The sequence below is a fragment of the Panthera onca genome, chromosome X (genome assembly GCF_046562875.1).
Source record: "Panthera onca isolate mPanOnc1 chromosome X, mPanOnc1 haplotype 2, whole genome shotgun sequence".
Classification (NCBI taxonomy): Eukaryota; Metazoa; Chordata; class Mammalia; order Carnivora; family Felidae; genus Panthera; species Panthera onca.
Window position 1 is genome coordinate 93,283,293 of NC_138357.1, and position 14,366 is coordinate 93,297,658.

The following is a 14,366-nucleotide window of genomic DNA, read 5'->3' on the forward strand; positions in this document are numbered from 1 at the left end:
TGTATTTAAGAAGCAACAGTATACTCTTATGAGATTCATTATACTCAGAAGCTCAATGAAAGTACCCGATTGGGTCTGTGCTGCCAGAAATCCTACAATAATCTGACCTCAGGATGAGACTTGGGCACTTTGTGATCACAACAGCCCCCTTTTCTCTCTCGGTACAGCTCACACGGGACTGTCAGAGCCTCTCCCGGCGTCTTCTGTTCATCACCATCAATGAACTCTGATCCTGGGGCCTGGGTCGGGGTCTGAAACACAGCGCTGGCTTTAGAAAAGCAAGCAGGAGTGAGCCCAGGGAGTGCCAGATGGGGCAGGGAGGGAGACCCATGGTGGCTCTCAGCCTCCACCATCTCTTTACTGAAGATGATGCCCAACCCCGGGCTAGAACTAGGAGGGATATGGAGAGCTTGGAGGGACTTGGAGCCAGACACAGGAATGACTGGATAATCTGTAGAGAAGCCCTAAGCTTCTCTCTCTCTCTCTCTCTCTCTCTCTCTCTCTCTCTCTCTCTCTCACACACACACACACACGCTGACAAGCTATTTTTTCATCTCTGAGGACAAAGCAAGCAGAAGCAGGACTTCAAGTCCAGTAGGAAGGGTGTTGGAGACATTGGGGCAAGTTCCAGGAGAGGCCTGTGGGTCCCCGTGTGAGTCCTGGGCCTTCCGTTTCTAAGGCTGATCTGTGTGCCAAATCCCTATCGCTTATATTTAGCAATCCATATACCACCTGCCAACATGGTAGACCAGCTCCCCTCAGGCAGGCTCCACTTCACCAGGCTTACCTGGCTATCCCAGGCAGGGACGGCCCCTGTTCAAGGGCCACCATATGAGACTTGGTCCCCTAGCTATGCCCAAAGGGAGGACAGCAGCTGGCAGCAGCGTCTATGTGACCCAAGACCATAACATCGAGGCCAGTGGCTACACCCGTTTCCATTTCACAGAAGCTGATGGAGTTCTTGAACTCAGAATCTGCTTAAGGGGCTGGGGAGGAAAGCAGCACGGTGAACACTGTACGGTACACTTGACAGTGAGCTCGGACCTGTAGAGAACTAAACATGTCATGTGGAACACAGCTTGATCTCTCCTTACCTACAAAGCCCTCCTTACCAGGGCTTGGCAAAGTCTTCTGGTGGGGGGTGGCTAGAGGCAGTCTCCATCCTGGTCGCGGTCTTCGGCATCCCATCCTTGGGTCCCACACTGGTCTTCGCCTGAACGTCATTTTCTGCTGGTAGTAAGGTCTCTAGCAGTAAGCTGACTGCAGGGCTCTTCAGACCCCTCTCCCTGACCTAAGTCCACTTCCGAGGGCTTTCTGCCTCAGCGGCTGCCATGCCACTCTGCCCCTGGCGCCCAACTCTCCCTGTGCCCTCGCCAGGTCACATGCTGAGTGGGAGCCCTCACGGCCTCATCAGGACATCCGCAGCAGCCGTTTGTACAAGCGGCATGGGCACCAGAACGCCCCACGCTCCAGGCAGGGCGCTCTCTCCCTGCTCCCCTGACTGCTGGATGAGCTCATGCATTCCTGTGTCCCCACCTCAGAACAGGGGTCTCTCAGGGCCACCCAGCCCCGAGGCTGGGAACGGGTATCGATCAGCTAGGCCCCACTCCTCTCGGTTGGTCTGGTCAACCATGCTGGTCCCGGCTCACCTACCCCGGACCACCCGGGGCTGACCTGGACTGGAGCCCAGTCCTGCTCCCATGCGGACTTTGCACTCAGTGGCACAGCCGCAGAGGCCCACGGGCTCCGCACCCCCAGGGCTCCTCCCTTGGGCTTCCCTGCCTTTGGCCCACTCTCTCCCCGGGATGGGCAACGCTGGCACCCTGCCTTCAGGACAACCGGCTCCAGAAGGCTCTGACCTTAGAATGCCTTTCTCCTCACCCTTTCCCGCCCAGCCTGTGTGATCCCCCACTATTAGATCTCACGGACAGCTGGATGCTTCCAGTTTGTATGAAGCACTTCTTGTCTTCCAAGCATCATCTTGGGAACTAAGAATACAAATAAGCTGGTGAGGATGAAATGAGTGCCTCGGTCTACATCAAAAACTCCCCAACAGCAGAAATGCCATGTGGCTCACACCTGCCACTGCTGACTTGTGGACCATAGACCACCTAACACTGGTGTTCGGCTTATTGCATTTGGGTCTATTATTTCGTGCTCTCTTAGCTTATTTATTTTTTCAAAATTTTTTTAAGGTTTCTTTATTTTTGAGAGACAGAGCATGAACATGGGAGGTAGAGAGAGGGAGACACAGAATCCAAAGCAGGCTCCAGGCTCTGAGCTGTCAGCACGGAGCCAGACATGAACCTCAAGATCATGACCTGAGCCAAAGTTGGACACTTAACCAGCTCAACCACCCAGACGCCCCTCTCTTAAATTATTTTAGACAGCTTAGGCCCAATTGAACACATGTCTAATATGTGAAGACGTTGTAGTCCAGCTTCAAACCTAGAGGGCCACAGTTAAGATTACCCTAGAAGCAAACTAGCAACCTGCTTCTTTTAAAATGAGAAGAAAAGGTGTGTTCCTACAGTGCTGTGTATTTTGCAAGCACGAGTACTCTTTCCTTAATCCTTGGAACCCCGAGACAGGTATCCGTGTCCTCCTTTGCTGATGAAGAACCAAGGTGTAGCTCGAGTGAGAGTGAGGTTTCAGCTTTGGACAGTGTTGGTTGGGGCTTCGGTTTTCTTACAGCCAGCCCCCGCCTCCTTCCACTGTTCCATCCTGGAAGAGGTGACCCTGGGAATCCTGAAGCTGGTCTATCTTATATGTAGTCCTAGGATTTAAATCTTTTTTTTTTTTTAATGTTTAGAAAAATCAATAAGGCAGTCAAACCTGAGGAAAAACCGTAGAACTTCTTTCTCACGGACATGAAGCTATGGAGGGGCACCTGGGTGCCTCGGTCGGTTAAGCGTCCAACTTCGGCTCAGGTCATGACCTCACGGTTCATGAGTTTGAGCACCACATCAGGCCCTGTGCTGACAGCTCGGAGCCTGGAGCCTGTTCCAGATTCTGTGTTTCCCTCTCTCTCTGCCCCTCCCCTACTCATACACACATTCTCTCCAAAAGAAACATTTTTAAAAAAATGTTTTTAAATGAAGCTATGGCCCAGAAAATAACCTATGTCCCTAAAGCTACAACTGTGATAGCACCAGTGTGTCATCAAAACCTACTGAGATGGTTTTAGATTTTAGATTTTAATTTTACTCCGGTTTATGCATTTGCTGCCTTAACAAGTTAACGGTAGCAGAATACTTGTGGTTTGGCTTTTGCCCATAGAGGGAAAGGTTGTCAACAAGGGGTAGCCGTGGTCTTGTTAGGAATCTGTACTTCAAAACAAGAGCCAGGTTCTGAACTAGGGGCCGTTTTGTGAAAGATTATGTCTGGGGTCATAGTGCTTTTCCTTAAACCCTTATATTTTTGTGTAGAATGACTCAGACACTTGCCCCTATACACTTTCTAAGTTTGCAAAGCAGATACGTCTTAAAGCTATCTGCGTCTTAGGGACTTGATCAAATACGTTTTCAGTCCTTATGGGTGGTAACCTGGGATCAACTGTTGGCCATATATGAGCCATAAAATCAATTCATGTCTCCACAGAAGAGAACTAAAGACTTAACTTTAAATGTTAAACCTAATGTTGCTTTGGCTGTTTAAATCCAGCATATTTTCAGTGACCTTTCTAGACTCCCCCCGCCTCTCCGGGATTCAGAAAGAAATATTTGCCTGTAAATACTGACAAATTTGTGTCTCGTCTTCAGTCAGAAAGGAAGAGGGTTTAAGAGACCTCTTGAAGTCCCCTGTTAACAGCCTGAGGGGAGGGAATCTTTGTGAAGCCATTCCAATTACTGTCCCTGAAGTGACCCTAAACCCCAGGCAAGCAGAGACTACACGCACACACCAAAAAAGGCATGCACTTAAGCCCTGTAAGTCGAGCAGTTGGGGACACCTGAGGAAATGTGTGGTGACTATGGTGAAGACATGAGGGCTACTGGACAAGAAAATCTCAGGATTTGAGGGGGTCTTTTCATTTTTGAAAATATAATGACATAGAAAAAGAAAAGAAAGTAACCTAGTATCGAAATCGAAAAAGCCATGAAAAGGCCACTGTATTTGCTCTGATCAGCGTGCAGTTTGGCTCTGAACGTCCTGGTGAGCAGGACAAAAAGGGGAATGTCGTGGATCACATCATCCTTATCTGCTAGAAGGATGCCAGTTCTTTCCTTGGAATTAGCTGCTAAGGGAATATAACCTGATTCGTGAACACGAGAGCACTGGGCAACACACAGTAAGTGCGGAATGATCTTCGTGTCCGGATGGGTAAAGGCAAAGGGTGTGCATGCTGCACAGAGAAGGGTAATCTGCGGGGAGCTTATGGTTGCCCAGGAGTGTGTTTTCTGGCGTTGCAAAAACAATCACAGGCTAGCACTTAAAATTTCAGAGAATTGGGTGGCCTTCAGGCTGGGGTTACTGAGCAGAAAAAAGGCCGTTTCACGCCTGAGGTGTCATTCTCAACTTCACCAGTGGGTTCCATTCGGCATCTAGGCTCCCTCTGTGCGTGGAGTCACTTCAGGGATGGAAGCAAGGGTAGGAACCGTGAACTGGGATATCTCCCCATCTTAGTTGCCTAGAGGCTGGCTGTGGGTGGACGAGGAAACCTTCTGTCTCAACTGACCCTCCTGATTTATGAGCACAGGAAGGACAGAAAAAGAGGCCCAAAATTATATTCACAGGAGATTTCCAAAGGAAGATCCCTATTTAGCTCAATTGAGCTATATATGGACTTTTCCGTGATATTTATTCCTTAACAGAACTCTCAATCACAAAAGGGTTGGCAAAGAAATTGCCAATTACCTCTGTCAAAAGGGAGCATAGCCAGGCCCAAAGAGCTTTCTCCTGAGGGGAATGTGATGTCCCCAACTGAAGCACTTTGATATGACGGCTGAAACAATGTGCTGGGCCCCCTTAATCCATAAGGAGATCCTGTGTGGCTGGGATTCAGAAACCCAATCCCAGTGAAAGTGAAACTTGCACTAAACCTTTATCATCCCTGTTGGTCTCTCACGGCTCCGTATAGTCAGAGGCCAAGAGGTTCCCTTCAGCCACCAAGCACAGTGCCCACTGGTCAAACATTTTCTGCCAATCCTGTGTGCTGCTTTTCCATTTTCATTTTACCATAAACACAGTTTATGCCGGCTGCCATACAGGGCACAAGGGAGATGACTGAACAAGACATCACCCCTGCCCGTAAGCTCACCCTCTGGTATCTGGGTACTTGGTGTGCAGCATCCTGGGTCCCATGGTCGGGGGCGAGGGGGCCTGGCTCAGAGCCCACAGAGGACTTTGCAGACTAAAGAACACCAGAGCCAGGTGCTCACGGATCATTCAGCCATGCTAAAGGGAGAATGGGGACGGAGCATCCAGGCAGAGGGAGTAGTAAGACAAAGCTGGGAAGGCAGAGAGAGTGTGGCCCTTTCTGGAACTGGAAGTGGTTCAGCAAGGCCAGTTGGAAGAGGGGGAAGCAGCAGAGAGGTGTAGAGAGAGACTGAGATAAGCACGGGCCAGCTCAGGACAGAGGGATTCAGCATTCATGCTAAGGAGTATACATTTTATCCCAAGGCCGAGATGGAGTTGTGGAAGGGTTTGGAGTAGAGGAGCAATATGATGGGATTTGCCTCGCCAGAAGGATCGATCATTCTAGTAGCAGGCTTTTAGTACAGGGGCAGAGTGACCGGTCTTGTTGCTACCACCGTGAACCAGGCAAAAGAGGGAGGAGTAGGAACAGAGCAAAGCAAACCACTGAAAGGCCATTTAGAAAGCCAGATACGCAGGTAGCAGAACACGCATGTTAAATGCTCAGATGAAGGACAGCAAGATACTATTCGCTGCGGTGCAAATTAATGACACACCAGACACTTGTGAATTGTGTACCCACGTATGCTGGAGTTTTTGTCCCATGCAGGGGAATCCATAGCCCATTGCAGGGTCACGTCCCCCCTCCCCCCCCCCCCCACCAGGAGGAGCTGACAAGCACTCCCTTACCAGAAACGACTCCTAGGGCATGGGATGCCAGCTTGGCAGTGTGTCTGTGCAAACTGGTGGCTGCACCGTTCAACGTGTTTTATGCCTCTGAAGGGAACTGCATCAGCCTCAGGGGCCCCTCTCCCTCCAACACAGCGTTTTCCTGCGGGCCTCCAATTACCCGCAGCCACAGAGCTCATTTAGCGTCTCCAGACTCCAGCCCCAGACAAGGTCTCTCTTCCCCCGTGAGCCCCACGGGGCCTTGCATCAGGGCGACTCAGAAGGCCCCGTAAGTGTGAACACGGCTTCACAGTGACAGTGGCAGGGACCCACTAGCCTTGTTAGCAGTTCGAAGGTTAAAATGGGGTGAAGTGGGCTGTAGCTCAGTGGCAGAGCCCGCGCAATGATCCAAGCCTACCCCAAAACACATTTCCTATCAACTAAAAAGGCTACAGCTAATAGCCAGGTTTAAATGAACCTTAACCAACATAATCAGTGTTGACGTGGCTGAAGAAAAGTCAGTCCTATTGATTCATGAGATTCAGTTTTTAAAATGTCCGGTTTGTCACCTTTTATTTGCTGATGGCTGTGGTCCATCCTTTGGAAGAAAAGGAGTAACAGAAGTTACTTATAAAGCTGGTAAATTCAATAATCCCTTGCCAAAACTTTGAATCAAGGGTTTTTTCCGTTGTGTGATTTCTTACGGACTCCATTAAATGCTGCACTCATGATTTCTAAGTTCCAGTTTTTGCTTTGTACACAGGCACTGAAGGTCCTGAGGACTGCGGAGTTTGCTCCTTTTGTTGTTTTTATTGCCGCACCGACTATCACTCCAGGTTTAAATGAGGTAAGGGCCGCTCTGTTTTTACCCGCCATTAGGATCCATGTGTGTGTTGTGTGCAAGACCAAAGCCCCACATCAGTAAGACAAGGAAACGAAGGCGTGGAAGCTTGCCGAGCCGCTGTGGCCCTCTCCACCCCTAATGGGCGCTGGGCTAAGACAGTGGCAGGCCACAGGCCCAGCTCTAGGCCAGTGATTGCTTTGCCAGAAGAGCGCTATAAGGAACCCATGACCCTGGCCCAGCTGCCCGAGTTCCCTCAGGCAGCCTCTGGAGCGGAGCCCATGCAGGTCCCTGGAGACCACCAAACCTGGACATGAGCTCTGTCCCCTGTCAGGCTAAATCAAGCCAGCAGCTGCCGCAGAGATAGTGCCTTCAAGAGTTGGCATCACCATCTAGTACCCAGCTGACCCAGAGGCCTTCTGTGGCTGGGCAGATCAGAGGGTAGTTACGGAGTGTCTGGTAAGTGCATCCGTGCTGATCTGCTGCAGGGCCACTCTTACGAAGAGTCTCGTGCAGAGTCCTCCATTGCTTCTGCTGGGTCGAGAAACCACCAGAGGGCTCTTGGCTCTGCTCAGTTAACCACTGGCCTAAACCCACCAGAGCCCAGAACACTACAGTCAGGCTTGGAAGTGTTCATGTTGCAGGCCTCTGAGGAAGGCTAAATCTTTATATTTCCATGTTACTCATACTTCCGGTCATTAGTTTTTGTCCTGTTGTTTGCAAGTGGCGTATCCCTTTGTAAATCCACCTTTCCCATCTCCATTAACACCCTGGCCTGTGTGAAACCCCACGTTGTGCTTAGCGCTTATCCTTTGGTTGCCATGTATTTTTCTTGGATTGTCATCTTTGCTTTGTTTTTTGTTTTTGCCTGTTTTCCTGCCCTTTTACTAATTTTCCATAGCTGCCAAAATGGTGCAGAAAATTGCCCGTAAGTACCAGCTAGGAGGTGATGAAATCCAACCTTGTTTCCTTTCCTAGATGTAGAACATAGACCTTTCCTTCCCATAAATCCTGGCTTCTGCTGGTAGAATAGAGGCATTTTGTTTTCACTGAGTTAAACCCTGCTCATGCAGAAGGCAATCCCGCAGACAAGTGCTGTAGAGGAATAAACGGACAAATATAGCTTCAGCCTGTAAGGTCCTTAAGAGGAAGCTTTCTTTTTCTGTAAAGAGAGCTACGTTTAAAAATTGATGCCGTCAGCCATACATTTTCTTGAATGTTTTCATCAACCCAGCTTTCTGAGTAAATCCTGAAGTCTGCCCCTGGTCTCTGAGGCCCAGGACGGTGTTTTTCAGTGGAGTCCCCTAGCCCAGAGAGTGGTGTGGTAGGAATGGTCTCTTCCCAGGCTGGCAGGATGCACTCCTGTCTTTGGGTGAATGAGTGTTTCCTAAAATGGGGCTTCTGCATTGTTCGTTGTCAAGTATAGCCACAGTGAAAATACTCTAAGTACAAGTGGAAAGCGTGTTGATAGGACCTTAGAAGGTGGTGAGGAACTGAGGTCTTATCTACACTGTAATAGTTAACACTGCACGGCCCAGCATACCATGCCCTGCTTTGAAATCCCAGTAGACGACAACAGACCACATCCGACATTCCTTTCAGAGCATCCTGAGAGAAAAGATGGAGTCCCTAGCTTGCCTGGTAACTGTCCACCCACACCATGGTGCCATGATGGGATCCGGTGACACCCCATTCGATCCCCTTCCCAGAGACTCACACCCACAGACCGGGGCTCATCAGCAAGGGTTTCTCACAAATAATGGATGGGCCTCCGAGAAGAGGAGGGGTCCTAAGTCAGCTCTGGGCACCATGGCTCCCGCATCCTTTAGTGTTTCTGGAGGTCTCTGTTATCATGAGCCTCCATTTCCTAGTAGAATAGTAGGACCTAGTAGAGGTTTGCACTCATCAAACCCCATAATGGGCAATATTAGCCAGGTGCTTTCTTTCCAAGTAAGTACTTGCTGTGTGCGGGGCACAGTGCCAAATGCTGGGCACAGCAATGACCGGGCACACAGACAAGTTTACGCTCCAGTCGGGGAAAGATACTAATCACATAAACAGGTATTAACTATATCTCCACATACGTAAGACTCAGCCCAATACCTTCCTTACCTACCTCGTGTTGGGGGAGAGGCAGGGCAAAGTTGACTTACAGAGTTCTCTGGCCTCAGATTTGAATTTGTCCATTGAAAGTTCAACCTAACGGTGTCTGCCCTGTGAGGATCCAGAGGCAGACTTTCTGGTGGCCCTTAAGAGATCTGCAGCAAGCTCTAGGAGTTGAGGGGAAGTCCTTTCCAGCAGCAAAGCCCCCTAGAGTTCAGTAGCTGCTTTCCCTTGAGTTTTTTCCCTGAGAGGTGCGAGTCCTTCTGACCAGTGACATCTGGCCATTTCCAGCATAGAGCAGTTTGAGGGGATTCATCAGATACCAGTTGCTGTTGTATCTGGGAAATGGCCTTATTTCATCCATTATTTGCAACATCCAAAAAGCTTTTGCCTCTGGCATCCACTGCTATTGAGCGAGGGCCATTATACGTAATTGAATTCCTGGAACATGTTGGACCTCTAAGGAGAAGAGGGGAAAATGCAACTTAATTTGTTGGCCAGAGGCAGTGGCTTCTTGGTGCGGATGCAGCTGGGCTCTGGGGCCCCACACAAGTGCGAGCAGAGGACAGAGGGAAGCAGGGGGATGCAGGGCTCTGGCCTCACCTCCAGAGCCCTCACTGCCGGTCAGTCAGGAGACTGGCTCCCGCTGGGGCAGATGGCAGCAGCCGGGCCGGTGGGGCGTTGTGTTTGCCGAAGAGTGTCTGGTTTCTCTGATCCCCCGGTTTGGCATGGAGCTCCTGTTGCATGGTGAGCAGTCGGGCCACAGGCCGCTCCTCCGTGACCCTGCCATCGCAGGGCCCACTGCCTCCTCTGTCACAAAGCGGACTTGGCCTCGTGCCCCGATGCAGCACATCGAGGTCCAGCCTTGCCTGCTTGTGACACTGGGAGTAACGGGAACGTGGAGAGAGAAAGAGTCCAGCTGACTTCTGTCTTGCCTTTGCTTTTTTCCCTCCTCCCACGCCCTACCCCGACCTCCATCCCACCGCCATTTAGGATGAATCTCTTCAACGTCTGCAGAAGGAGTCCGATATCTTACAGAGAACATACGCACACTACTTCGATCTCACAATTATCAACAATGAAATTGATGAGACAATCAGACATCTGGAGGAAGCCGTGGAGCTCGTGTGCACAGCCCCGCAGTGGGTCCCGGTCTCCTGGGTCTATTAGGCCTCTCCCAAGAGACCTGCCGCGAACCCAGGAGCCACCTCATACATGGAAAAGCCTCTTTGTTATCGGCCGTGTGTCAGCAGGTCATGGTCCCTAAGACTACCTAGTTGTAGTGTGACCTCCATTTATAATTATTGTCATGTCCGAATAGATAGGAGGAGAAAACAATTACACACTCATTTAAAGAGACAGTATCTTTTTTAATCAGTTCTCCTAAACTTTAATAAAATGTATCTTTAAATGTATGTATTATTCAATCCTTTGGAATGTTATATTTTTGGAAATCATAGCTTTTTATTTCCAAGGCCCCTAAAAACTGCACAAAATAGATGCTGCTTTCTATAATCTATTTTAATAATAAACAATGATTCTGTTACCTTGACTGGGGGTGGAACACTACATTCTTTTTAGAGTCTGATTTTATGAATTGGAATATCTTTCTTTCCTTTATTTATTTGAAATAATCAGTCTTAGTGATTACAAAACAGTCATAAATTTCTAAAGGCCTTTTTTCTTTTTTTTTTTTTTTTAGAATAGCTTTTTTTTTTTTAAGTCCTTTATGTAACATCCAGATAATGTGATACTGTCTCTTTGAAGCACCCTGTAAACCTTTTAGAGATTTGAAGTTGGGTCTTGACTCTTAATGCATGTGGACAGTCGCGAGCGTTTATGCTGTCGGTGTGTCTGTGTTGGACAAAACAATCTGTAATCTACAGCAAAGTACATTCCGTTCACGGGGCACACCCAGGGGAGTAAGAATAAAATGCTATTATGACTAAGTTGTAAACCTATGCACATCCCTTGCATTTCGGGCAACTTTATAAAAAAAAAAAAAAGAAACTGATTTTTATTAATAATCATGTAGTGAAATGTGTTTGTAATTTTGTCTCAATTTAATTTGTTGTAAGGTGGGAGGGGGAATTGCTGGTTTCACCATTTCAGATCTGTGTTGTCTGAGAGTATTAACATTTTAATTAAGCAGAGAAATGAGGATTTTTAATATGTATGTAATTGTTTTAAAGCACCCATTTTAAGAAAATATACTGTGCAATGAAGAAACCAGTTTAGGCATTTGCTATAAACTGAATTATTCCAAAAGAATAATCTATAACAGCCCTGTAAATTCCTTTAAAATGATAACTAACAGGACAGTTTGACCAATTTTTTTTTTTAAATATACTTCCTTTTATGTGTTCAATAATTAAATGCCTTTGGGTCCTTCATTTCATTACAGATTTGTTGAGGTTTACAAGCTGATGATCTTTTAGATTTTGTAATTCATTAGATGCTCATTGAACCACTGAAGGCCCAGGAGTGACTGTCAGTAGGCAGGACAACAAAATACTCCGCCAGAGCACAGCTCGGACCACCTCTGGCTCCCAGAGCGCAGTGCGCCTGAGGGCCACCCACGTACCGGAGGCCATCTGTGGTTTCTCCTTCCTCTTGCTATATCCCTTGGCACAGGAGAATCATCGTCCCTTGTTGCTTTAGAGACATGAACCATCTCATCGCCCTTCCATGAGGTCACATTCTTCCAGCACAGGAGACTCAGGCTGGGGTTTTCCAACTCTTGACCAGAGGTCAGCAGAAGATTCTTCCTTAGAGGGTCAGGGTGTGAAGTGGTTCTGTTAACCTTCGATCCTTGAGAAAATACCATCCTGTTTGCTTCTTGTCGGTTAGATGGCCTCATCGCTTTGTGCCTTGGCGGGATGTGCAGGCTGTGTTGTGAGCTAAAAGGCTCCTCTTGAAGGACCACACAGAGGAGGCATTTGTATTCTCCTTGTAAGGTGTCACCCTCCCCTCCCAACAACTCTTATTAAACAATGATTTTTTTTTTTCTCTCTGATGTTGTCCTTTGTCAGTGACCGGATGAGTTTGCAACTTATAAGGTGTTGCGTGAACTGCTTCTATTGAGGCCCCACGGCAGGGTGACCAAACCGCCAAACCAGAGACACCATGGATGGAGAAGGGAAACCCCAAGAGCTGTTTAGAGCTGTGTCAGGATTGATTTAAATCTAACTGATACCAAGGCCAGTCATGCATTCCTGTGATGGTACTGACCACAATCCGGGCTCTTCTCACTGTGAAAGTGCCCGCTCTACCTCTTTTCCAATGAAGCACAAAGAATGGGGACGCGAAGCCCCTCCCTCAGCTAGAAAAGCCCACACCCCCTCTGGCCCTTTGAGGCCAAATCTCCAGAGATGCTGATGATGCCAATCTTAAGCCACGTTGATAGAGGTGGATCAAGCAGAAGAAGAGCAAAGCAATGCCAGTCTAGACGTCTGTGGCCCCGGAATTGAGAAAGTGCTGTAGCGCCGGTCCTGTCTTCCCCATCTGAGAGGCACAAAGGCGGGCGCTGTTCTCACCACTGTGTGGATGGCAAACTTTCTGAGCCCAGAACTTGTTCTGGCTGAACTTCTCAGAGAGGTCATCTGTTCATTCCACTAATACAGGCCCTTCTCTAAAGTAATGTCTTTATGACCTACCAGAAAACACTTAAACTCACAGTAATTTCCGTACAAAACTGCCGCTGCTACATTACAATCATCCACCAAGCAATCAGAGAAAATTACTAAAAAGCTTCGCTGCTTCCATTCCATCAGCAAAATCATTTTGTTTTGTTCCTTTTAAAGGCCAGGGCAAATGATTAGAATTATTAAGTCTTATCACTGGTCAACTGAGCCATGTTTCAGAGGGTTCTCTACCCCACCCAACCCCACCCCCACAGCAAAAAAGGGGGGTGTTTTTTTAACACGAGGAATTATTTGTTAAAGAGAAGTTCCTGATTTTTTTAATAAGGTGGTAGTTACTGCATGTACAGCCTATACAATTTCAATGCTAAAAAGGAAGATGTCACTCAATTCATCTGGAAGTTTCCCAGTGCAGAGATAATTTGGTAGCTTTTTAAAATGCAATTAAGTGTATCTCCTGTCAGATGAGATGGTTTAAAATATTTGCTCAGAGAAGAAAAGAAATGGGTGACCTACTTCCTGCTGTTTGCCTTCAGAAGGTTTTCTTCTGGGGCCGTCCTGTTGGTGGCGGGTCATCTAAATATGTTGCAGGGCCCCTCTGCCCCAAGTCCAGCTCAATCTCACACCGCCGGCTCCAGCCACTTGAGGCTGGATGCAACACCACCGTGATCTTGGGAAAGTTTTGATGTCATTACTGCAGAGGAGAGTTTTTTGTCTTCAAATCACTCGTAGTCACCTGTTCAGTGAGAAGTCAAGTTCATTCCTTGAAAAAGTTTAGTCAGTTGAGGAGCCACCCTCAGGACAGGGAGACGCCCAGAGCAGACACTGCGCCCTTAAGGACAGGCCCGCCCAAATCAAAGTCTCTTGTCTCCCACCCATGTGGTGTCCTTTTCTTTGTTTCAGGTCAGTCTCTTGGGGCAAAGAGAACACACTGCTACTGCTAGCAAGAAGATTTTTTCATTACTAAGTTCTTAACTGTGATGCCTCCCGCACGGTCCCCTTGGAAAGGGAAGGCAACTTGCAGTCGACAAGCCCCTTGCCGTCCTCACCACACGCCCCCCCCCCCTTTGTGTCATCAAACGTGCGCATGCGTGTGTGTGTGTGTGTGTGTGTTGAGGGGCAGGGGAGGAGTTTGCTTTTCCAGAACTGAACACTGCTTCCTAATTCCATCCTCTACAAGAGCTTAAGATGCTAAGGCTGATTATGGCCTGTCATAGGCTAAAGGTCCCCGTGCGCCTTTCTCTTGTTCTGCGCCTCTAATTAATTCTCCTCTTAGACATTTTGCTTCTTTGAGGCAGCTTGCAGGAGGGCTACAAGCTTTAATCGTGAATCATCTCATTTGGTAGAACTCTTCCTTTTCTCACCCCTTTAGAATTAAGGTTTTCCTATTTGATGTCGTTGGTTAAAGGACTGTCCCCGTAAGACTTGATGTTCCATTGGCTTATCCCATGCTTATCGGTTCGCCTTAAACTTGGAGTTATTGGAAGTCTCTGGTCTTCTGGCTGAGTGAAGTCCAGCTGTGGCCCACATCGAGGAAGTGGAAGAAAGGGCCACGAGGGGTATATTCACCCATCCACATCCCTTTTATCTGCTCCTTTCGCTGCCACTCTTGAGTCGCAGAAGGTGGGCAGACCCCAGCCCACAGGGAGAGGAGACTGAGGGGGCCACACCATCTCTAGCACAGGCTCCTCCAAGTCTTAGCTCTTCGGAGACACAGAAAATCCAGAGTGCCCACCACCTTTCACCTGACCCTCCATCAA

At 48.3% G+C, this 14,366-nt stretch overlaps 1 protein-coding gene across 13 annotated transcripts in view; it reads left to right on the top strand.

Annotated features, from left to right (window-relative positions):
* The window catches only part of CASK (calcium/calmodulin dependent serine protein kinase), a 359,937-nt gene extending 347,960 nt beyond the window's left edge, over window positions 1–11,977 (top strand). For all 13 annotated transcript variants that reach the window (XM_081793028.1, XM_081793029.1, XM_081793034.1 and 10 more), the window contains 2 exons: window positions 6,785–6,868; window positions 9,959–11,977. In XM_081793028.1, coding sequence (XP_081649154.1) covers window positions 6,785–6,868; window positions 9,959–10,135 — 261 coding nt within the window. In that variant the 3' untranslated portion in view covers window positions 10,136–11,977. The remainder of the gene's footprint in view (window positions 1–6,784; window positions 6,869–9,958) is intronic.
* Window positions 11,978–14,366: the final 2,389 nt, after the last annotated feature.